Source organism: Vespula vulgaris, chromosome 7, assembly GCF_905475345.1.
Source record: "Vespula vulgaris chromosome 7, iyVesVulg1.1, whole genome shotgun sequence".
NCBI lineage: Eukaryota > Metazoa > Arthropoda > Insecta > Hymenoptera > Vespidae > Vespula > Vespula vulgaris.
Genome location: NC_066592.1, coordinates 56,822 through 75,401, shown reverse-complemented (window position 1 = coordinate 75,401; position 18,580 = coordinate 56,822). Strand labels below are relative to the sequence as shown.

At 44.1% G+C, this 18,580-nt stretch overlaps 1 protein-coding gene across 1 annotated transcript in view; it reads right to left on the bottom strand.

Annotated features, from left to right (window-relative positions):
- Positions 1-12,404, bottom strand: part of LOC127065206 (uncharacterized) — a 29,765-nt gene extending 17,361 nt beyond the window's left edge. The window contains exon 1 of the mRNA XM_050997248.1: positions 11,586-12,404. Coding sequence (XP_050853205.1) covers positions 11,586-11,697 — 112 coding nt within the window. The 5' untranslated portion in view covers positions 11,698-12,404. The remainder of the gene's footprint in view (positions 1-11,585) is intronic.
- Positions 12,405-18,580: the final 6,176 nt, after the last annotated feature.

Here is an 18,580-nt window from a genome sequence, read left to right as displayed (position 1 = left end):
GATATCGTGAAATCGTCGAGATAATCGAATACGGTCAACCTGTTAACGGGAAAATCGGAATGTCCAGTCTAAAACTCGAGCGAAACGAAATAATACGGCGTAGTACGCCGCGACGGTTATAGCAGAGTCCGTCGACGACTCCGTTGCCCGATGTTCTTGCGACTTTATCTGTGAACGCTATTAATTTTAATAGCCGTGCTATAATAATCATAGAAAGTAGATAACGTAACGAGTAGATAAATTAGCGAGGGCCGGGAGAGAGAGAGCCGATTCGTAGGTGTGCTCGAACTATTAATTATCACACGGTGTATCCGAATCTATTAACACTTAACGGACGGGTTGTTTTCCTCTGTTTTTCTCGGTTTCCGGGCATTTTTTAAGAGAATTAAATAAACAACGTATGTACGGTTTCAAGAAAAAACGTAAATCTAGGTGGCCCGTCGGATGAGTGTTAATGGGAAGTGCGAAGTTTGAGAAAGCAAAAGAGCAAAAGCGTCGTTACCGCGTCGACGGATCTTGAAGGTCTCGAAAATCTTTAGGTAGAAAAGTGAAACATCGATTCGTAAACACTGCTTATGTAAAGGTCGTCTCGTCGTACAGGTATTACGGTCGAGTGCCGTTACGATCGATCGAAAATCATTTCTATAAAGTTTTCTCCTCTACTAAAGTGAATCCTACAAATACTCTATTTCAAAATTCTCTGTTCGCGAATGGAAATGATTCTTACTTTCCCAATAAAACGTATTTAACGCTTTCATCGATAATCATCGAAATCATTTTGTACGAACTAACGTCGCATTATACCGTTATATATTTCGTTAACGCCCAAAAATCCATTAGTTACCGAGTAGTCGAAGAGGAAGAACGATAATGAACTGGTAAGTCCAACGACGAAGTAATAAAAGGGTCCTGCTGTCTCTCAGGTACCTCTCTCGGTACCTGACTTTTCCAAGTACGTATCTCGTTTCTAACGCTAATTAATTATACCGACAGCCGGTGCTTTGATTAGAATGAAATTTATAATAGAAAGGATCGAAAAGAGGTGGAACGAGGCACCCTCCCAATAGTATTACGTTCGTCGGAACGACACGTCGCCTCGATTAATCTCTCCGTAAGAGCAATCGCCTACCAATAGCGTCTATGCCATTGGAAATGAACATAAGGAATGGTAAGTCTATTGCGCGATACGCGCATTTTAGAATGGCCGACGTATACCCGGATCGCCATAAGCGTTGCTTTTCCCCATATCCCGAGCTCGTTAGATTAATCGAGATAAACGAAAGCGCAATCGCACGACGTAATCTTAAAAGCGTGGGCGTAGATTTTTATTTCCTTCGCTATTCTCCAAAACGATTCAACCCGATCGGCGCACGTTTCTTATGCACGTAAGTTATGTTCGTAAAGTTTTTTAGCAAAACCTCATTTATTTTCTTCCGTCGTGTTTAATCGAGAGACCGGATTCTGGACCAAGGAGTGGTACGCCTTTTCTATCGTTGTCGTATTAAATATAACGCAACAGAAGTACAGCTACGCGTACTCGTGTTTTTTCTTCCCGTCCATTTAGTTGCGGTGAGTTATCGAGAGAAGATCGGCCGTAATAAACACTTACAATGGACGTGAGATCCTATTTTTCGAAAAAAAAAAAAACTGGCCTACTCCGAAAATATTTGTACAAAACCGATCGAAAATAGTGCGATACATCCACGAATGGTAAATTTGTGCAATCGCTGTCGATCGATCGGTCCGATTCGAAGAAATTTTGGCGTTGGAAGCTCCTAAACGTCGACGCCCCATCGCTTCGAATAAGGCGATACTCGTAAGAGACTAATACTTATAATTATCACCCCGATATCGAATCTGAATAATCGGAGTTCGTCGCAACGCCGTCGCCTTATTGCGCTTTGACATATCGCTCGCCGGTGCCGACAAAGAGAAAGAGGGCGGGCGGGTAGGCGAGAGAGAGAGAGAGAGAGCGCTACCTACGGAGGGGGAAGTAGACGAAAACAAAGGCGAGAAAAACGAAGACGAAAAGAAAAAGAAGAAGGATAGATGGTAAAACAATGGAAAAGAAGTTGGGTCAGCACTTTCATCGCCGCTTTATGTTCGTTCGCGCGTCGCTTCGACCGCAAAAGACGACTTCTCGCTCTTAAATAATGGGCTCTTGCGCTTAATGGTGCCCCCGAAGTGGCATCGGTTTCCTTTCTGAATGGATTACGCTTTGTATTATTCTCCTTGAATATTTACTGCAACAGTCATTGATTCGAGTCGTTGAAAAAGTGCTCTGACTGCGGAATCCGGTAAAGATATATTTCGTGAAGAAAGAAAAGAATTCGCTTTAAATCGATCCACATGAAAATTTATCTAACGCGTGTCAGAAACTTATCAACGTGTTAAGAACGTTTCGCGACGACCCAACGAATTAGCTAGCGTTGATAAGACCGGTGGTAATACTTACCGGAATGGAAATCTTACTTCCTCTTCTCAAAGTCTATTTTCGATAAAAAATAAATTTACGAAATACCGCAAAGGAAGGAGAATTGGAATTTAACCTAAGATTAAGTCGGTCGTGCGTACATATTCTTATGAATGAAAGCAAGAAAAGAGAAAAAAAGTGTCTGCTCGACGTGCATGGATTCGCACGAGTAAGAGAAGCCGACGAAGGATTTTCCTGTCTCGCGCTATAATTTGTTTTGGAGTTTCCGGACTGGCAATTTTCTTAAAACAATACATAAGGAAAGCAGACGAGCCTTCATTCGTCTACGACCGGTTTCCTAATACACGATCCAGGTTATTTCAATTCGCACGACGTTCCGCGACGAGCACGCCGTCGGAGGGGAAGGACGTGAGTGTAACGACGTTCAAACGTTAAGTAACGATTACCGTGGACGGCAATTTTGCTCATCGGATTAAACTTCTTTCCGAGCTTATTGTCCAACCGTCGGTGAAATGTCGTCGCCACGAAAAGTGTACTCTGTCACCTCGTTACTGACGACAGAGACAGGAGAGAGAGGAAGGGGGAGAGAGAGAGAAAATGACATAAGAATTGTCACCAAGAATCGTCGCACGACTCATTACGAACGAGTAAAAGATAGAACTTGGATACATAGTATGGTATACATAGTCCGACACAGTGAAATCGCGAAATCGCACAAGGCATTTATTATATTCCTCCCTACATAGTGGAGCAACTGTCGAGCGGTATCCTATTAAATGCAGGAAGTGAGGCAAGTAGCGGACTTGTAACGGCGGATCGTTGTATTTCCCAGAGTCTTGATTCCGCCGTTCGTCCGCTTTGACTGCTAATTAAAATATGTATTTAAAATAATCCTTATATTTACGCGTGTAATCTCAACTTTCTCACTTTTATGTACATACGTATGTAGGCAGCGATATTTGCATGGCTCAACGTTTTTCTCCTTTTATTATACGTATATTTATCCATCTATACTTATCTATTTAGCGAATAAAGAAAATTAGTAAAAAGCTAGAAAGCAATGTAATTCATTTCTTGAACGTTCCGTATCAAAGTTACGGGAAATTGTTTGACAAAAACACGAAAAGCATGTATTAATTAGTCAGTACTTATCTCTACTGCGTGAAATTCGTCCCATTTTACCGAGGGATTCTAATTGGGAAATACAGGAAGTGCCTCGGTGGAGGAAAGGAAACGCGTACTTGCGAGGAACTAAGAAAGATATTTTAGAAATTCGAACGATACTATCTCGAGCTCTCATCTTAACGATCCTCGTGAATTCGGTCGGGATCGTCCTCAACTCCGACTAAGAATAAAGATTTTCCAGGCATTTCTCACGGCCGACTCTCGGACTTTTCTTACCACTTTGTTCTTGCCATTTTATAAGAGCGACGTCGTACGAACGTGTTCCCGTAGTTACACACGCTATTCGATATCAAGTACCTTTCGCTTTTCCTCCAGCCGAATCGAAGAGAGAGAGAGAGAGATGGATGAAAACTCAAGGTGATCTTTCTTTTCCATTTACAGGACTCGCTGACGCTTTGTCGGGACTAGTCGTGACTTATCCCGACCATAAGAAGGCATAGAAAATTTAGTTGGATCGATTAACTCGAAAATATCCAGTTGGGTGTGGTTCCAAAGATACGCGTTCGTAGCCAAATTCGTAACTAATTCAAGAAAATATAGACGTGTTGCGATATTACCCGCTGGACCAAAGTCGAGATGCTGCAACGATCCTTCAAATACAGACTTTGAACGACAGCGACAACAACAACGGCGAGATCATGAGTTTATTAGGCTCGCCTGATAGTCACGTTTCGTCGTAGAACAAGTAAGAAGCGAGTCCCTCTCGCTTCGGATCACCAAGCGTCGGCTTCAACGCCCTCGGAAGAATCGATGTTCGGTCTCGGTCGAGACACGCCTTTCTTCTTGCGGTTCGCCATGAGAAAGGGGCGAGAGAGAGAGAGAGAGAGAGAGAGAGAGAGAGAGAGAGAGAGAGAGAGCGCGCGAGCTAGCTAGAACAAAACTGCTTTCAGCAATGGAATAGCAATCGCTAACCGGATGCATGCCACATGGTAAAGTACCTTTAGTACTTTAGTAGATACTCTTCCGCCGGAAACGATCTCATTTCGCTCTCTCAGATTTGTATTATTTCCCAAGGTGGTATCTCCTCGATTGATACGACGTTAATAAAAATAAAGGGAAAAAGTTTCTAACAATTGTTATCATACTATATCAAAAGGCGCGAGTTACAGAAAACTTTCCCTCTCATAATTGTGGCGGCGAAGGTATGTCGAGTATCGAGTGGAACTACTTACAGGAATAGACGATTAAAATTAGCATCGGTTTATAACGGCACAAAGTAGGGAACACCTTTCAGGATTGATTACGAACGGCGTAGCTCGTTCTCCTGACTTTACAGCCGATGTATTCGAGCGCACGTCTCAAGGAACGGAAGGGGAAAGTGCGAAAGCCTGAAAGCACTTACTTCTTCTTTCTTGCACGAACTAAACTTTGAAATATCGTGTTAAAGTTATTAAAAACGCAAAGCTCGAAGACCTTCGATTCCATGGAAAGGAATCGCCTGAAAAGACGTTGTTGCTTCGTATCCGCAACAACGAAGATGCCCAAGCATTTCTCTCTCTCTCTCTCTCTCTCTCTCTCTCTCTCTCTCTCTCTCTCTCTCTCTCTTTCTCTAATTCGTTTTCTAAAGTCTCAAGAAAGTACTTGTTTGTACGCTGCCATTTGGCAGACATTTTAGAATTTTTAGATAATTTTCTAACCATATTTCGTTGAAATATATGTATTATTACGTTGAAATTTATCATATAGTTCATCCATCGTGCAACATAATTAAACACTTTTACATCAAAGGGTAAGAATCGATGAATTTTGAAGTTTTTCACGACTACGTTCGCCGAAGGAAATAGACGGAAGTTCGATGTTTCGGGTGAAATCAGTTAGCCATGCGAAACGTTCGATCGATTTGACGTTCCTCACGAGTGGCATCGATCGATCGATCGATACTAAAAAGCGTAACGCTAATCTTTCCGCCTACGCAAAAGTAACTTTCTCCGAAAAGATAGCTCGTTTCTTCGAGTTTAGATATCTATAACATAGCTATTTCGTTAACAAAAAGACACGTCATATTTTCCCCGAAGCACGCCAATTCTTTCCAATTTCTCGCCTTTTGATCGTTTCTTATACTTTCGCGATGCTTGGCAATTATTCTTTCCGTTCCTTTCTTCGGACAATTGGATACATAAATTTGGTTATTCACGAGGAAGGGATGTTACGAAACGTCGGAAAGCAAAAGATCGGGGATGTCTTTTTTTCAAACGATCGAACTTTCTACGATTAATGGCTCAATACGAATTTTAACTGCGACTCGACGATTCGAATTTTTTTGCAGTTAACTCCGCACGAACGAGAATCGAACTTAATACATGCGTCAACTACGCTATTCGAAGTAAGGTCGTTCCACGAGTCCACGGCGTCGATTTACTGTTATTATTAGAAATTGGATATCATGAGAGAATACAATAACTACGCATAATGAAACGGAGCGTACCGATGGTGCAGCGCTTTTGTCTCGAAGTAGAAGTAGAAAAAGAAGACGAATTGAAAAGAAAATTTCCTCTTGAAAATTAGATTGAAAGATCCTCGATAAAATGCTCTCTCTCTCTCTCTCTCTCTCTCTCTCTCTCCCTCTCTCTCTCCGGCATTCTTATCTTTCCTAGACGCGCGTAATAACTAGGAACGCTTTCGTCGTTAAGATCAAATCGTTCGCCGTCGCTCGATTAAATCTCGTACAAAATCGTGTACGTCGAACAAAGTCAAGCTATAATACACGTGCTCTTTAATAGGTCCCCATTGATATAATAATGGGCTTTGATGAATCATTAACGTCTCTTTAACGTAAGTCACTATCTTTGGTACCGATCGTTAAGGAATCGATGAATCGTTCGTTACGAGGAGATATGGTCTCGAATACGCACGAACGAAGAAACGAGTTCTTAAAAGGGATCCTTTAAAAGGAACACTCGAATGTCCGTGAAACGAATGATCATCGATCGATCGCAAGGTTCGACTCCTCGTTGTCACCATTCGGTCGATAATATGCTCGATACAAATCGAATCGATCAAGATCGATAATAGAGGGAGATGATCTCTATTCCTTTGGATCAACAGCCATCGACGTAATTAGAACATTTAACGGTTATTTCCTGCAATTATAGTAACGATCGAATTCGAAGAATTATTTCGAAGAAAGAAACGCGAATGGTGCGCCATAAAAACGAACGGAAGTGCAACGCCGGACAGAAGAATTTCGATGCAATTTCCAATGCATTTAGTAAGGATATTTCCGGCGGAGCTATGCCAATCTTTGTCGGCAAAAATACTCGAGTACTATTTCCTCTCTCGATGCATGTTTTATGCGGTTTCCTCTCGAGCGAGCGTTTGTACGTTCCTAATGTCGTTGGAATTCACTCGAGTCGTTTGACTTGGTCTTGGACAAGATTAAATTACCGCAAGATAGTTATATCTACTTATATTCCAGTCGATTTACCGTCTGCATTTTTCCTCTCGACTCTCGTAAGAAACTATTCCGAGATGAAAGTGTCTCGACTTTGTGTATCGAGAACGAAGGAGAATCAACAATTCGATGCGTCTCTGAAATCAATCGGTGTAATTTGAAATCCATTAGAATCGATTTCTTCGTCGAAGACTCGAACTTAGAAGTGGATGAGAGAGAGAAGGAGACAGAGATGCGTGACGTAGCCGCTGGCGCTTCGCTCTTGGTGGTTTCACCGTGATTACGATCCAACGACGTTGAGCACATCACGAAGACGCAGTCAGCAAAGAGAAGCTGGATCGTTGCTTGATCACGAATACCGGGAATACGGAGTTTAGCCTAGATAAGCAGTTCGATCGTGGTACTAGTCTACTCTAAAAGAAGACTAGAAGAAGAATAAAATGAGAGGTGACCGAAGTCGGTAGAAAAATCGGTCGGTCGATTAACCACGATTTCTACGTTTTCCTATCTCTCTTGCTCTCTAATTTGCTGGGGAAGCTTCGAAAAGGAGCGAAGGGAGATAAGTGGAGAGAGAGAGAGAGGGAAAGAAGAAAAAAGAAAAAAGTGGTCTTCAAGTTCACCGACAGTCACATCCGGATACTCCTTGCTTTTACTACGATGATAGCAACCATCCGGTTTCTACAGGTGAAGTCCGATTTCCGTGTGCAAGAGAGAGAGAGAGAGAGAGAGAGAGAGAGGCAAACGAGTTTCATGTAGTTTCGTTTAACCCTTGAACTCCGTGGTTGACTTTCAAGAACAGAAATTGAAATGACGCTTGACTTATGAGAATTTCTACCGTGCGCAAATAAGCCGGTAATTCTCCGCCCGTTAACCACCGTCGTGTTCTATCTTCTAATCTTTTAGCCAATCGGCATACCTTTATCCGGACAACTCGTAAGATCCCCGCTCCCCCTGTCAAAGAAAGGAACAAATTCTTGGTGTTTAAGGAAGACGTTCGATCACAACTGACGTACTGTCCCCGCAGCTAGTAATATCTTTTGCACCGAACGTAAGATGTTTCGTTTTACGTTTAATTATACCAAAAGATGTTGAAATCCAAAGAGAAAGTCGGTAACGACACGCGTACCTTAAAAATCACGGAATCATCGGTACATCCTGATTTTGAAATTTTCAATCCTAATTTAATAATCCGTCGGAGAACGGATTATAAAGAAGTCCTTCCTCCTCTCCTTCTATTGTTATTTCTTTCGATTTCAAGCACATTTGATAGAACTACTTTATTTTTCGTTACAATTCGATAAGGGAGAAAGTAGCGTCCGTTAGATCGTCTCTCTAAGGTACTCGCTAAGGTACTAAAATATTCCTGTGCGAGCGAGACAGAATGTAGTTCTGCAACTTCGCAGCTAGACTATAAACGTGATTTTCCCACGTGCCTATATAAAACTAGCAATTTCAGGTGATTCCATACGACGCGGAATGAGTGGAATTTTCTCAATACCCGCCGAGTCGATACCTGCCTTTTAAGAATTCCTGCTCGACATTAAACCAATAATACCTAAGTCTAAGTTCAATCGAACGTTTAAACCTTGTTCGATGCAACAAATAAATATCTATTATCGGAAAAAGTAAATACGTATCGTCGTAAAAAGGAACGAGTAAAAGCTGATCTTACGCGATACGTCCGAAGCCTGTACATAGCCGTAGAACCGCGTGGACACGCTTGACGTCTACTCGTGTCATATTTTCCTCGAGGAAAGAACCGTTAAGGACGAGAGATTTGACTGACCGGTTTTCTGTTAGTCACACAATAGAAACGAACGGTAGAGATAGGGAAGAAGAGACAATGACCGAACGAGCATTCGATGTCCCATGGACGAAAGTAAGAATACGACTCGATGTACAATGCAAAAAGATAAGGAGGTAGAACCATCTAGAACGGAAGAATCGGTGAACCGGTGATCGCGATTGCATCTAGGTGAACAACCAGCTTATCCCGTTTATAGGGAACTGTTATATCCATTGGCATGCCGTCGCGTCTGTCCTACTCCACTGAAAAGACCATATCTGACTGGTAATGCCAATGACTTACAGCTACAGTAGATAGTACTATGCTTACTATACACGCGTATACTCTAGTAATATATACCAATGCTACGTAAGTCATTCAAAATTTGTCACTTCCAAGCGTTCAAAGCAAAACTCGACGAAACGAATTCGATCTATTCGACTCGTTTTACCTTCGTCGCGATCTCATCGATTCGATCCTATAGCATTTCAATTAATCGTAGTTTCAATACCATCGAGAGAACGACCGACAAACGTTAAGATCGAAGGATCGGTTTTACGAAGCAATTGCTGTTATTATTACTCTACTGTAACGGGTAATGAAAATCACGAAAGAAATTGACCACGTACGCAATGTCACTTCATCGATACTTACTACTAGCTCGAACTAGGCCACGAATGCAGTTCATTTTCCATAGATAGTTTCGCCTGCTGCCTGCTGTGCGTGCGTGCGTGCGTGCGGAGCCGTATAGAAGCCGATCGTTGAAATTCTATTAACCGGACCTCTAACGTTACAACGGCCGATAATCTTCGTTCGTGGAGGAACGGAAAGAAGGAAGGAAAGAGATTCTACGAGATTTTATTCGATTTAAATCTACTCTCGATCTCGTACGCCAAGTTTCGAATGCTCGAGAATGCAGTTATGCTCGAAGGTGAGGAACAATCGTGACTGTCTCGACCACGCTGCTTTCACTAGTTTCAAATACTTTGGTGAACGAAGACGATGAAAAAGAAAAAGAAACGAAAACGAAAAGAAAAAATGGCGAGGAGGAAAAGACGAGGAGTGGAAAAAATTTACGATCGAACGCTCGATTAAACCCTTTTATTACCGCGAGTTCGTTGTTCTTCGTAAGTACGTAAGGTACGTAAAAGATACTCGAACGCGGATGAGATAAGTGGAGAAAGAATCGAGAGAGGGATGGACAAAAAATTATCGTCGCAAGTTGAAATTCCGAAATTGCGAATAAATCTCGAACGGGGTTTGGAACGGTTAAAGTAGAAGAATCGTTCGACGGGTGAAATGGCGCGAGCGAGTCAAGGCTCAACGACCATAGATTATAAAAATGATTGCCACACGTATGGCAATTAGTCGCGCTTGCTGTAATTATATAGCAATTATTTCCATAGCCGTTCGATCGTCTATAAAGCTTCGTTATTTTATCGCTTAAAGTTCCTTTTATCGGGAATTAGATATAGCCTAGGCGATACAGCCTACGAGACTGGAAATTTATTTGCCATTACGCGAGGAAAAGAAACGTGCGATGCGCGAGTTTCAATATATTACCGTCGTCACGGTATAATTTCTCCGTAGGAATCGAAAGTATCACTCTTGCAATTAGTCGATCATGGAACGCGCCGAATTATACTTCCTTCCAGCCATCTCGATACTCCACGATCTACCGTGTGTACATTCGTTGCTCGATGACCGATTAATGCAAAATAAACCGACAAAATAAACCGATTAGCGACGATAAAAGAGTTGTTCTCTTTCCATTTGCACGATTAATAAAGTCGTAAGGTTCCAAAAAATCCATGATCTTCCGTCGCGGTCGCGCTATACGAAGTCGAACACGAGTCGAACGAATTACGCTTGAAATATCCCCGAAGCGATTCGAACGACGTTCGATTTTGTTCCGTAGGACCGATCGATGGGCACGTGACGGTGCCGTTTCGATTTATGTCAGACGCCGGACGACGACATCGTCGACTCGTCGATCCTACGAAAACCGTTACTCATCGTCACGTCCTGCTCGCTACCCAGCGACGTATCAATTTTTTTAGAGAAACTTACAACGCGTGGATTCGTACGCGGACGCGAGGACGGTCTCGCTCACGATCGGTTTGGCCATAGAGCTCCGAGCACCGTTATAACAAAATTCTCGACTATCGCATTACCAACCGGATGAGAAAGAAAAAGAGAGAGTCCAAGCCGAAGAGGGAATCGAAACGCCTCTCTTTGGAGATTCATCGGTGAACTCTCGAGAAAGAACTTATCGATATTTCCCCGATTGCTTTCTTCTCTTTAACGACGTATATTTTTATGCGTTATGGTAAACGTTGAACGTACTCGAAAGAATCGAGGGAGAACTATTCGAAGATACTTCCTCGATAATATCCAGAAAAAACGTCCAGGATAATATTCCGACGTGGCCGTTTCCTCGCACATCAGGGAATCGCACCGTTCGACGTCGTCCTCGTCTTCCGCGCGTTTGACACAAGCGGGAACACTTCACTGACTCGTGCACGCGCCCGCAAAACCGGCCCGATCTCGGCCGACATGGAAAAGCCACGAGGAGGAAAATAAGAGGATTACGCGCGGGTCGGAGCGAACGAGAGGAAGAAAGAGAAACGCAAGTAACGCGAGGAAAATAATCTCGACGGAGAACCGAGAGGAACAAGCGAGTCCTTGAGTAGGCTACTGCAAGGGGGCGAAGCAACGGGGAGCGGGAAAAAACGTGCAAGGCGCATAGAAGAACCGAATAAGACTCGGATCGGAACGAGATGACTCACCGTCCTTCCTACTCGCGCTGGACTGCGAGATGCGTACCGCGGCCATTGGACCGAGGCAGGCTATGAAAGCCGCTAGGCTTAGCACCGCGTACGAGCCTCGACGGGACCCCATAACTCCGATTCTCCAAATTCTCCTTTCTTCCTATGCCCTTTCCTCCTTCTTCCGCCGGTTCTCCTTCCTTATTCCCTTTTCTTCCTGTTCCACTTGGCGATAGCGGTCGATGGTCGGCGAATCAAGTCGACGCGCGCGCGCGCGCGCGGCTTCTACTTTTGCTCTCGGAGCAAATCCCCGATGAACGGAGACTTTCCTTCCGAAGCGTACTCGCTGAGGCACTGGCTCGGAGCCGACTGAGACGTCAGTTATAAACTTTGTGCCTCGTGCCGCTCGCTCTTATATCAAAAGCGGGACTCTACTATCGCTCTCCTCGAGAATCGGCGTTTCTTAACGAAGAAGCTTCCCTTCTCTCTTCCCCTCTCCCCTAAAGCCAGTTTATCTCCAAGTTGCGGACGTTGATAATTCGTTTTCCAAAAGATTCTATCTTTCGAATGTCGGAGGAACGAACGATAGGCACGGAGAAAGGAAGGATCGGTCGAAACGTAGAGGCAAAGCACCGCGGGAGCGAGAACCTAGCGAGTTGTCTTGCGCTGGAACGTGCCCAAACCGGTCGATTCCAAATTTAATTTTCCCAAGGAGAGATGTATTCTCCTATGGATCCCCTATCCGCAACCTCGGTACACCTCGTTACGCTTGCCTTTTGCACACCTATTTAAAACCTATCGCTCCACCTCGGGCTCCTTACGATTGGCTCCTGCCCCAATTCCTTGCCCAATGGTACACTCCCGAGCACGTTCACCTCCTTTTCAGATGGTGGAGCACTGCTAGCCGTCTGTGCGCGCGCGAGAGAGAGAGAGAGAGAGAGAGAGAGAGAGAGAGAGAGAGCGCGCGCGCGAGGCGGAAGGCGGGTGGGAGGGAAAGGAAGCTAACGGGGAAAAAGAGACAGCCGTGCACGCACAGCATAGCAAGCTAGGGGGAGAGAGAGATCGAGGAGGTGGTAAGTTTCAGCAAGGTGGTTGAAATCGAGAGTAGGTGGTTTCGACTCGAGAATCTCTGGAAGGCATCGCGCCGTTCGACGATACTCGTAGCTCGGCAAAAGCGACGTTCGAGGTTCTCCCTTCATGGAGAAGGAGCAGGAACGGAGACACGATCGTGGCACGGTGAAGGTGGATTCGAGGTGGGGCTCTAACGTACGACCGAGATATATCGACTCCCATTCGCGTTCTCTCCTTGTCCTTCCTTCGTTCTCTCTCGCCTTCCATCTCAGCCAATTCAGCCTTCCTGCACGGCATTCGCGTTCGCGTTCGTACAAAGCTGCACAACGCGACGCCACGGCCGAACGAACTCGCGAACGGTTCTCTCTCGCTCGTCGACATCCTCTGTCCGCTTCTCTCCGCGAGAGAGACGCTTGGTACCGCGCGTGTTCCACGCGCGGAATCGAACGCTGAGCGAACTTTCAGCGCCTTTCGATTTCGCGCTTGCCGCGCAAGAAAGAGAGACAGACGTACGTTATTTCGATAATAATCCCTCCTGGTATACGCCCAGACTTTGACAGCGAAAGGATCTATAACTTTTCTATAACTTTTCTACCTTGGCAATGAATCGAGCGATTCGTTCGCTCTTTAACGAGCAGATCGTCCATCGATATCTTCCTACTTCGATCCCAAAATTTTCCTAATCGGATCATTCACCTCGGACGATCGATCGCATCGATCGATTTCCCGTATCTTCGACTTTTAGAAAATTTCGAGCAGCGCGTTTGCGCCTTCGTTCCGGTTCCTACATCTTCCTTTTCTTTTTCTAGTCGAGAGTAGACAAAATTCATGAATATTCTTGGAAATTGAAACTATTGCGTCGGCTGTCGAACGTTTTACGGTTAGGTACGATGGAATAAAAACGAAAACAAACCAAAAAATGAAAACGTTGGACAGAGGAAGCTTGTGCTTTTAATCGCTCGCATTTGTTTTTGCGATCGATACTTAAAGCCGTTAAATAGAACCGAATCGTTGCTCGTGACTCTTTTTCTCGAAACGATACGTATCTATCTATTCACCGTTTGCAAAGTTTTTCTATACCACTCTCGTCGACGCATTAGATTTATTTGCGCTATGTCCAAGGACACCGCGATATTAAAAACTGGAGAACAACAGGACGCAGTTTCGCTCGCCGACGTTGTCATTAAAAAAATTCGTTGCAAAATTGCGTTGGCTCGACTGGAGAAAAATTTGTTGATTTTGTGGACGAGTCGTTGCAACAAAACGCCATCGTTAATAACGAATAATCGTCGTAGTCCCCATACGGCGTGAAATCAAATTTGAAAGGAAAAGTCGAGTAACCTATAAGAGAAGGAGAAATACATATACGATATCAGGAATCTCTTTTCCTCCCGAAGAGAAAAGCAAGCGAGCGGAACGACACGCTCGGCTTTTGCCAAGCCGAGTGCTAGTGAAATGCTATCGTCCTGGCACGCGACGCATTCTAATAGCCTCGCTCTATGCTTTTCTATCCTCCTCTCTCACGTGGATATCTACTTGTCGTTTCCTTTCTACCACCTACACACTCTCGCTCTCTCTCCCTCTATCCGTCTCTCGCTGTAAAACAAGAATCCCAACTCACCCGGAAGACTCCTACGCGCGATCGGTTCGAAGATTAGGATTTGGAAATCGATAGCGAATTCGCTAAAAGCGTAAACCACTTACGATCTGCATAGATCTCTAAATTAGAGATCGGTCGATCGATTTCGGACACTTTCCAATATCCACTTTAGCCGACAGGTAGCGACTGCCAATTGGAAATTCAATATCTCGCGTAAGTGCTCGCGAACGCTCTTACCAAATGATATTCGGCGAAATGAACTGTCGCAGATAATACATATTTACGAACACGTTCGTTTCCCTAATAACTTTGATTTCTTCGTACCATGTTTTTTCACAACAAGTCCGCTTTGGCGTCTTGTCTACCAGCAACCTGTTTCGAATTTCTTTATTTTTGCTTTGCTCCACTTTGAAACTTGTCTCTATCTCGACAAGGACATTTTCTGAAGCATAACAGAAATTATTTCATCGTTTCTTTTTTTTTCGAACGTTAACGCGTTCGAGTTTCCTTTGGGCAGTAACATTTTCAAAAATGTCGTCCATAAGTCGAGATCAAATCTCGACTTATTTCGTTCGACGAAACGGAACGGACACGAATCCGTTTCTTTTTTAGCGCGACGAAGCGTTCTCGACTTGCCGAAACACGGTTTAGGATCGATGAAGAATTATGCAAAAATCCGATCATCGCGTGACGCAACACGAACGCGATCGATGTAAGTCGAATAGACGCGACGAGGGATGCTCGAATACCCTACGTCTCGTGGCTCGGTGGAAACAATTTTTCTTCCGTTCGAAAATGAAATACTCGACCGAGCACGACATTAGTGGGTGGTTGCGACCGACTAACGTCTTTCTCTATTTTCTTTTCCTTTTCTTCTTTTCCTCTTTTTGTTATTTCTTTCTTTCTTTCTTTCTTTTTTTTTTTTTTTATTATCGTGAAAGTCTAGCTCGTTACGAAATACGTTCCTGGACGCGTTCCTTTTAATTGTCGCGTTCCTTTCGGGAAGAATTCGTCTTTTGTGATCCGCGATCCGCGAATGATTACGTAAAACCGTTCGAAAGGACGGTTTCACAAACGAGCTTGTTTTCTTTTTCGAAACTTATAAACGGAGAGGAGCACAATGCAGTCGTCTTGTACTCCTACCTAATCGTCGTAACGCTAGCTATAATTATTCTCTCTTTACGCACCAAGCCCGTCTATTTTTCTCTTTTTTCTTTTTTGTTCGAAGGTATCGACCCGTCGATTTCTCATCCATCTCGTTATTTTCCATTATCGAGCGTCATTCGATAAATGATTAATTTTAAGTGCGGCCTTATTATTCGATGATCGATACTCGAAACCGTAACCAAAGTTGTGACGGAAAGGAAAACAGATCGAGAGAAGATTCTCGTAAAGCGAACTGAAAATCTGTTCGATCTTATCGACCGTCCTATATCGATCCGCCTATTGGAAGATTTGATGTCAATCGTTCTACGTAAGACACTTTTTCAATCCGTTCCGGTCGCTTGGCTGCAAAGTAAAAGCGTTCGAAGCGTTCGAAGCGTTCGAAGCGGCAATCGGTCTCGCATACGAGAACGATCTCTGTTCCTGGCACCATTGTGAATGCGAATCGTGACTATTTACTATCGATCCTATGATCGCTTCTGGATCGAGAAGGTGCACGGACAATGACGTAACGAGAGAGCGATTGCAGAATAGGGGGAGACTAGAGACTGGAGATCAAATGTGGAACATTCAGCCGGATGAATGGTATTCAATGAAATTACCCGAGCTCTTCCGATATACCCCAGGCCGAGACTCCGTTCCAGGATTCAAATGGAACTTTTACGACGAGAGGACGATACTTAACTTTTCACCATGGACGATTCCGATATTACCTATTAGTTGTTATCTAGAGCGGCGTAACGAACGATGCAACATCGCGATACCGAAACGAATCAAAATTCCTCTCGTTCTCGCAACGATTGTCTTTGGAACGGTCGCCGCTGTTAAATCGAGTCGGCCACTGTCACGTATCGCGTGCGTCTAACAAACGGCTTTTACGTTTCGCGCGGGCAAACTTGCACATTCCGTGGCATTCTATTCTAATGTAGATTTTAATCGCGTGCGATACTCGAAGGATAAGGTTCTCCCGTTGCCTTTGACTAGCCGCTCGCCGTCGCGCGTTCCATATTTGACGTTCCGTTTCCATAACGTTGATACTTTTGAAAGAGTTTCGCAGTCGTTACGATTTTTATTGTTCTTCTGAAAGATAATCGCTCGGTGATAGATTGTAAATACTGAAATGGAGTCACGAGGAAAGGAGAAAATAAAAAGTGCCGTTCGATCGATTCATTTTCCTTGTGAAAATAAATAAGAACGTGAAAATAGGCGCGGAATTAAAACGGCGATTTGCGATCAAGACGAGAATAACATTATCTACGGTTAACGGATGCCTGTAACATCGTGCACTGCGAACGATCGAGAACTGTCCATGGGGTTTTTGAGCGACTTTCTAAAACTATCGCAAACTACGAACTATAAGGCCGGGCACTCGCTATAAAGTTTTTACGAGAGCCGGTTATCCAATCGCAACAAGGCGTACCTTTCGATTTAACGGTTATACGAAATTAAGCTTATCGTTTTTCTTGCGTTAACGGACACGTCACGATAGGCTGTGTTCCGCGACTCGTCGATTCTAGCTAATGCCAGCCGATGCTGGCCAATTCCAAACGACCGATCGATTCTTCATCAGCACGATCTCTATGACGCATCGAGGGGGCGATCCATGGTTTCTGCTTACTTTAATTTCGAGCGTCGAATGTATTTGAAGGGGAAGAGAAACGGACGAAAGGAGGAAGATCCAAAAAAAAAAAAAAAAAGAAAAGAAAAGAAAGAAGAACGAAATAAAGGATTCGTTGGTAGCTCGATCGATTCCCTCGGTCGGGTCGGTCTTCGACTCGCGTCTTACCGCGATTCTTCGTTGTAACGAACGCGTAACCGGTGGCCGCTCGTTGTTACCCGAATTTTAAACGCCACAGGGAGTCCCGCCGCACGGTGGACTCAATTAAGTCGGGCTATAGTCATCGATTCGTTTCAAAGCTGTCAACGCGAAACGATAGTTAGTCGCTTACCTATAGATAAATCGTCTTAGAGCTCGCCTTCTATAGCGTTATTTACCAGTCACGCTAGCTAGATACCTGGCTCGCCAAGTCGAGCAATCCAATAATTTCTCAGATCCGAAGGGTCGTCGAGGTGTTTCCGAACGATCGAGAGTAAAAGGAAGGAAAGAGGGAAGCGAGACGATACGTATTAGGGCCTCGCTCCGTTCGCACGATATATTCCCACGGAGAAACGGAGTTGGAAGATCCTATTTACGTACGAGTAGATAATATCGATCAAAGTCGCTCATCGCTTCCGCGTTACGATATCGTGCCGCGGTTGATCAACGTTTCGTCTATTGAAATTTTAATTAACCATTATCTCCCGTGCGTCTGGGTTAATTACGATGTCTCACGACTCTGGTCGCACAACGTCTACTCGTATCTCGAACGATATCTAAATCGGCCGCATAAAGGGAGTGGACTCGAGCTATCGAGTTATCGGATTAACCGTAGCCAATGCGCGAGTAAAAACGGTCTCCTCGAACGAAAGCGAACGAATTCACATTTACGTTTAACGAGAAAAAGCGTATAATGGTCACGTAACTACGTGACTCAAATGCGAGCCAAGTCAAATTTCGGAATTGGCCGCTAATACCCCGAACGTAGATCACGCTCGCGCACGCACCCACACAAAAGCGACGTTTTACAGTTGCATCTGAATTCTATACTAATTGATATCGAACGTCCCGAAGAAACTGACAGATCGAGGAAAGAAATGTCGTTTGTTTAACATTTTCTTATCGACTTCCGCATGACTCATGTTTCTAAACCAAGATCGTGTCTAATCGACATTATTATGTTCTTTCTCCTTCTCTTTGCCGTCCCTTTTACTTTTTCTGTGCTACTCGTCGATCGCTTTGCTCTCGTGGGAAATTAAGCGAAACCCACTTTGCGTTGTTAAGCGCAAAAATTTATAGATTTCTTGTTAACGTCGTTGAGATATTCATAAATCCATCTACAATGCGGGTCTTGTTCCTTGAAGCTTTACGAGAACTTACCAAGCAATTATACGACGAGACAGTTACGTCTCGTGGTGCAATTATTACACCCAACTCACGATCCGCGTAAAAATCCATCTTACAAATAATATAAGATAACTCTCGCGGATGGACGGAACGGGAAACGGAAGTTTCCCAATCGGTTTCTCGAAACTGTAAATCATTTATCGACGGGAGTACCGTCACAACAAGAACCGTTTTCGC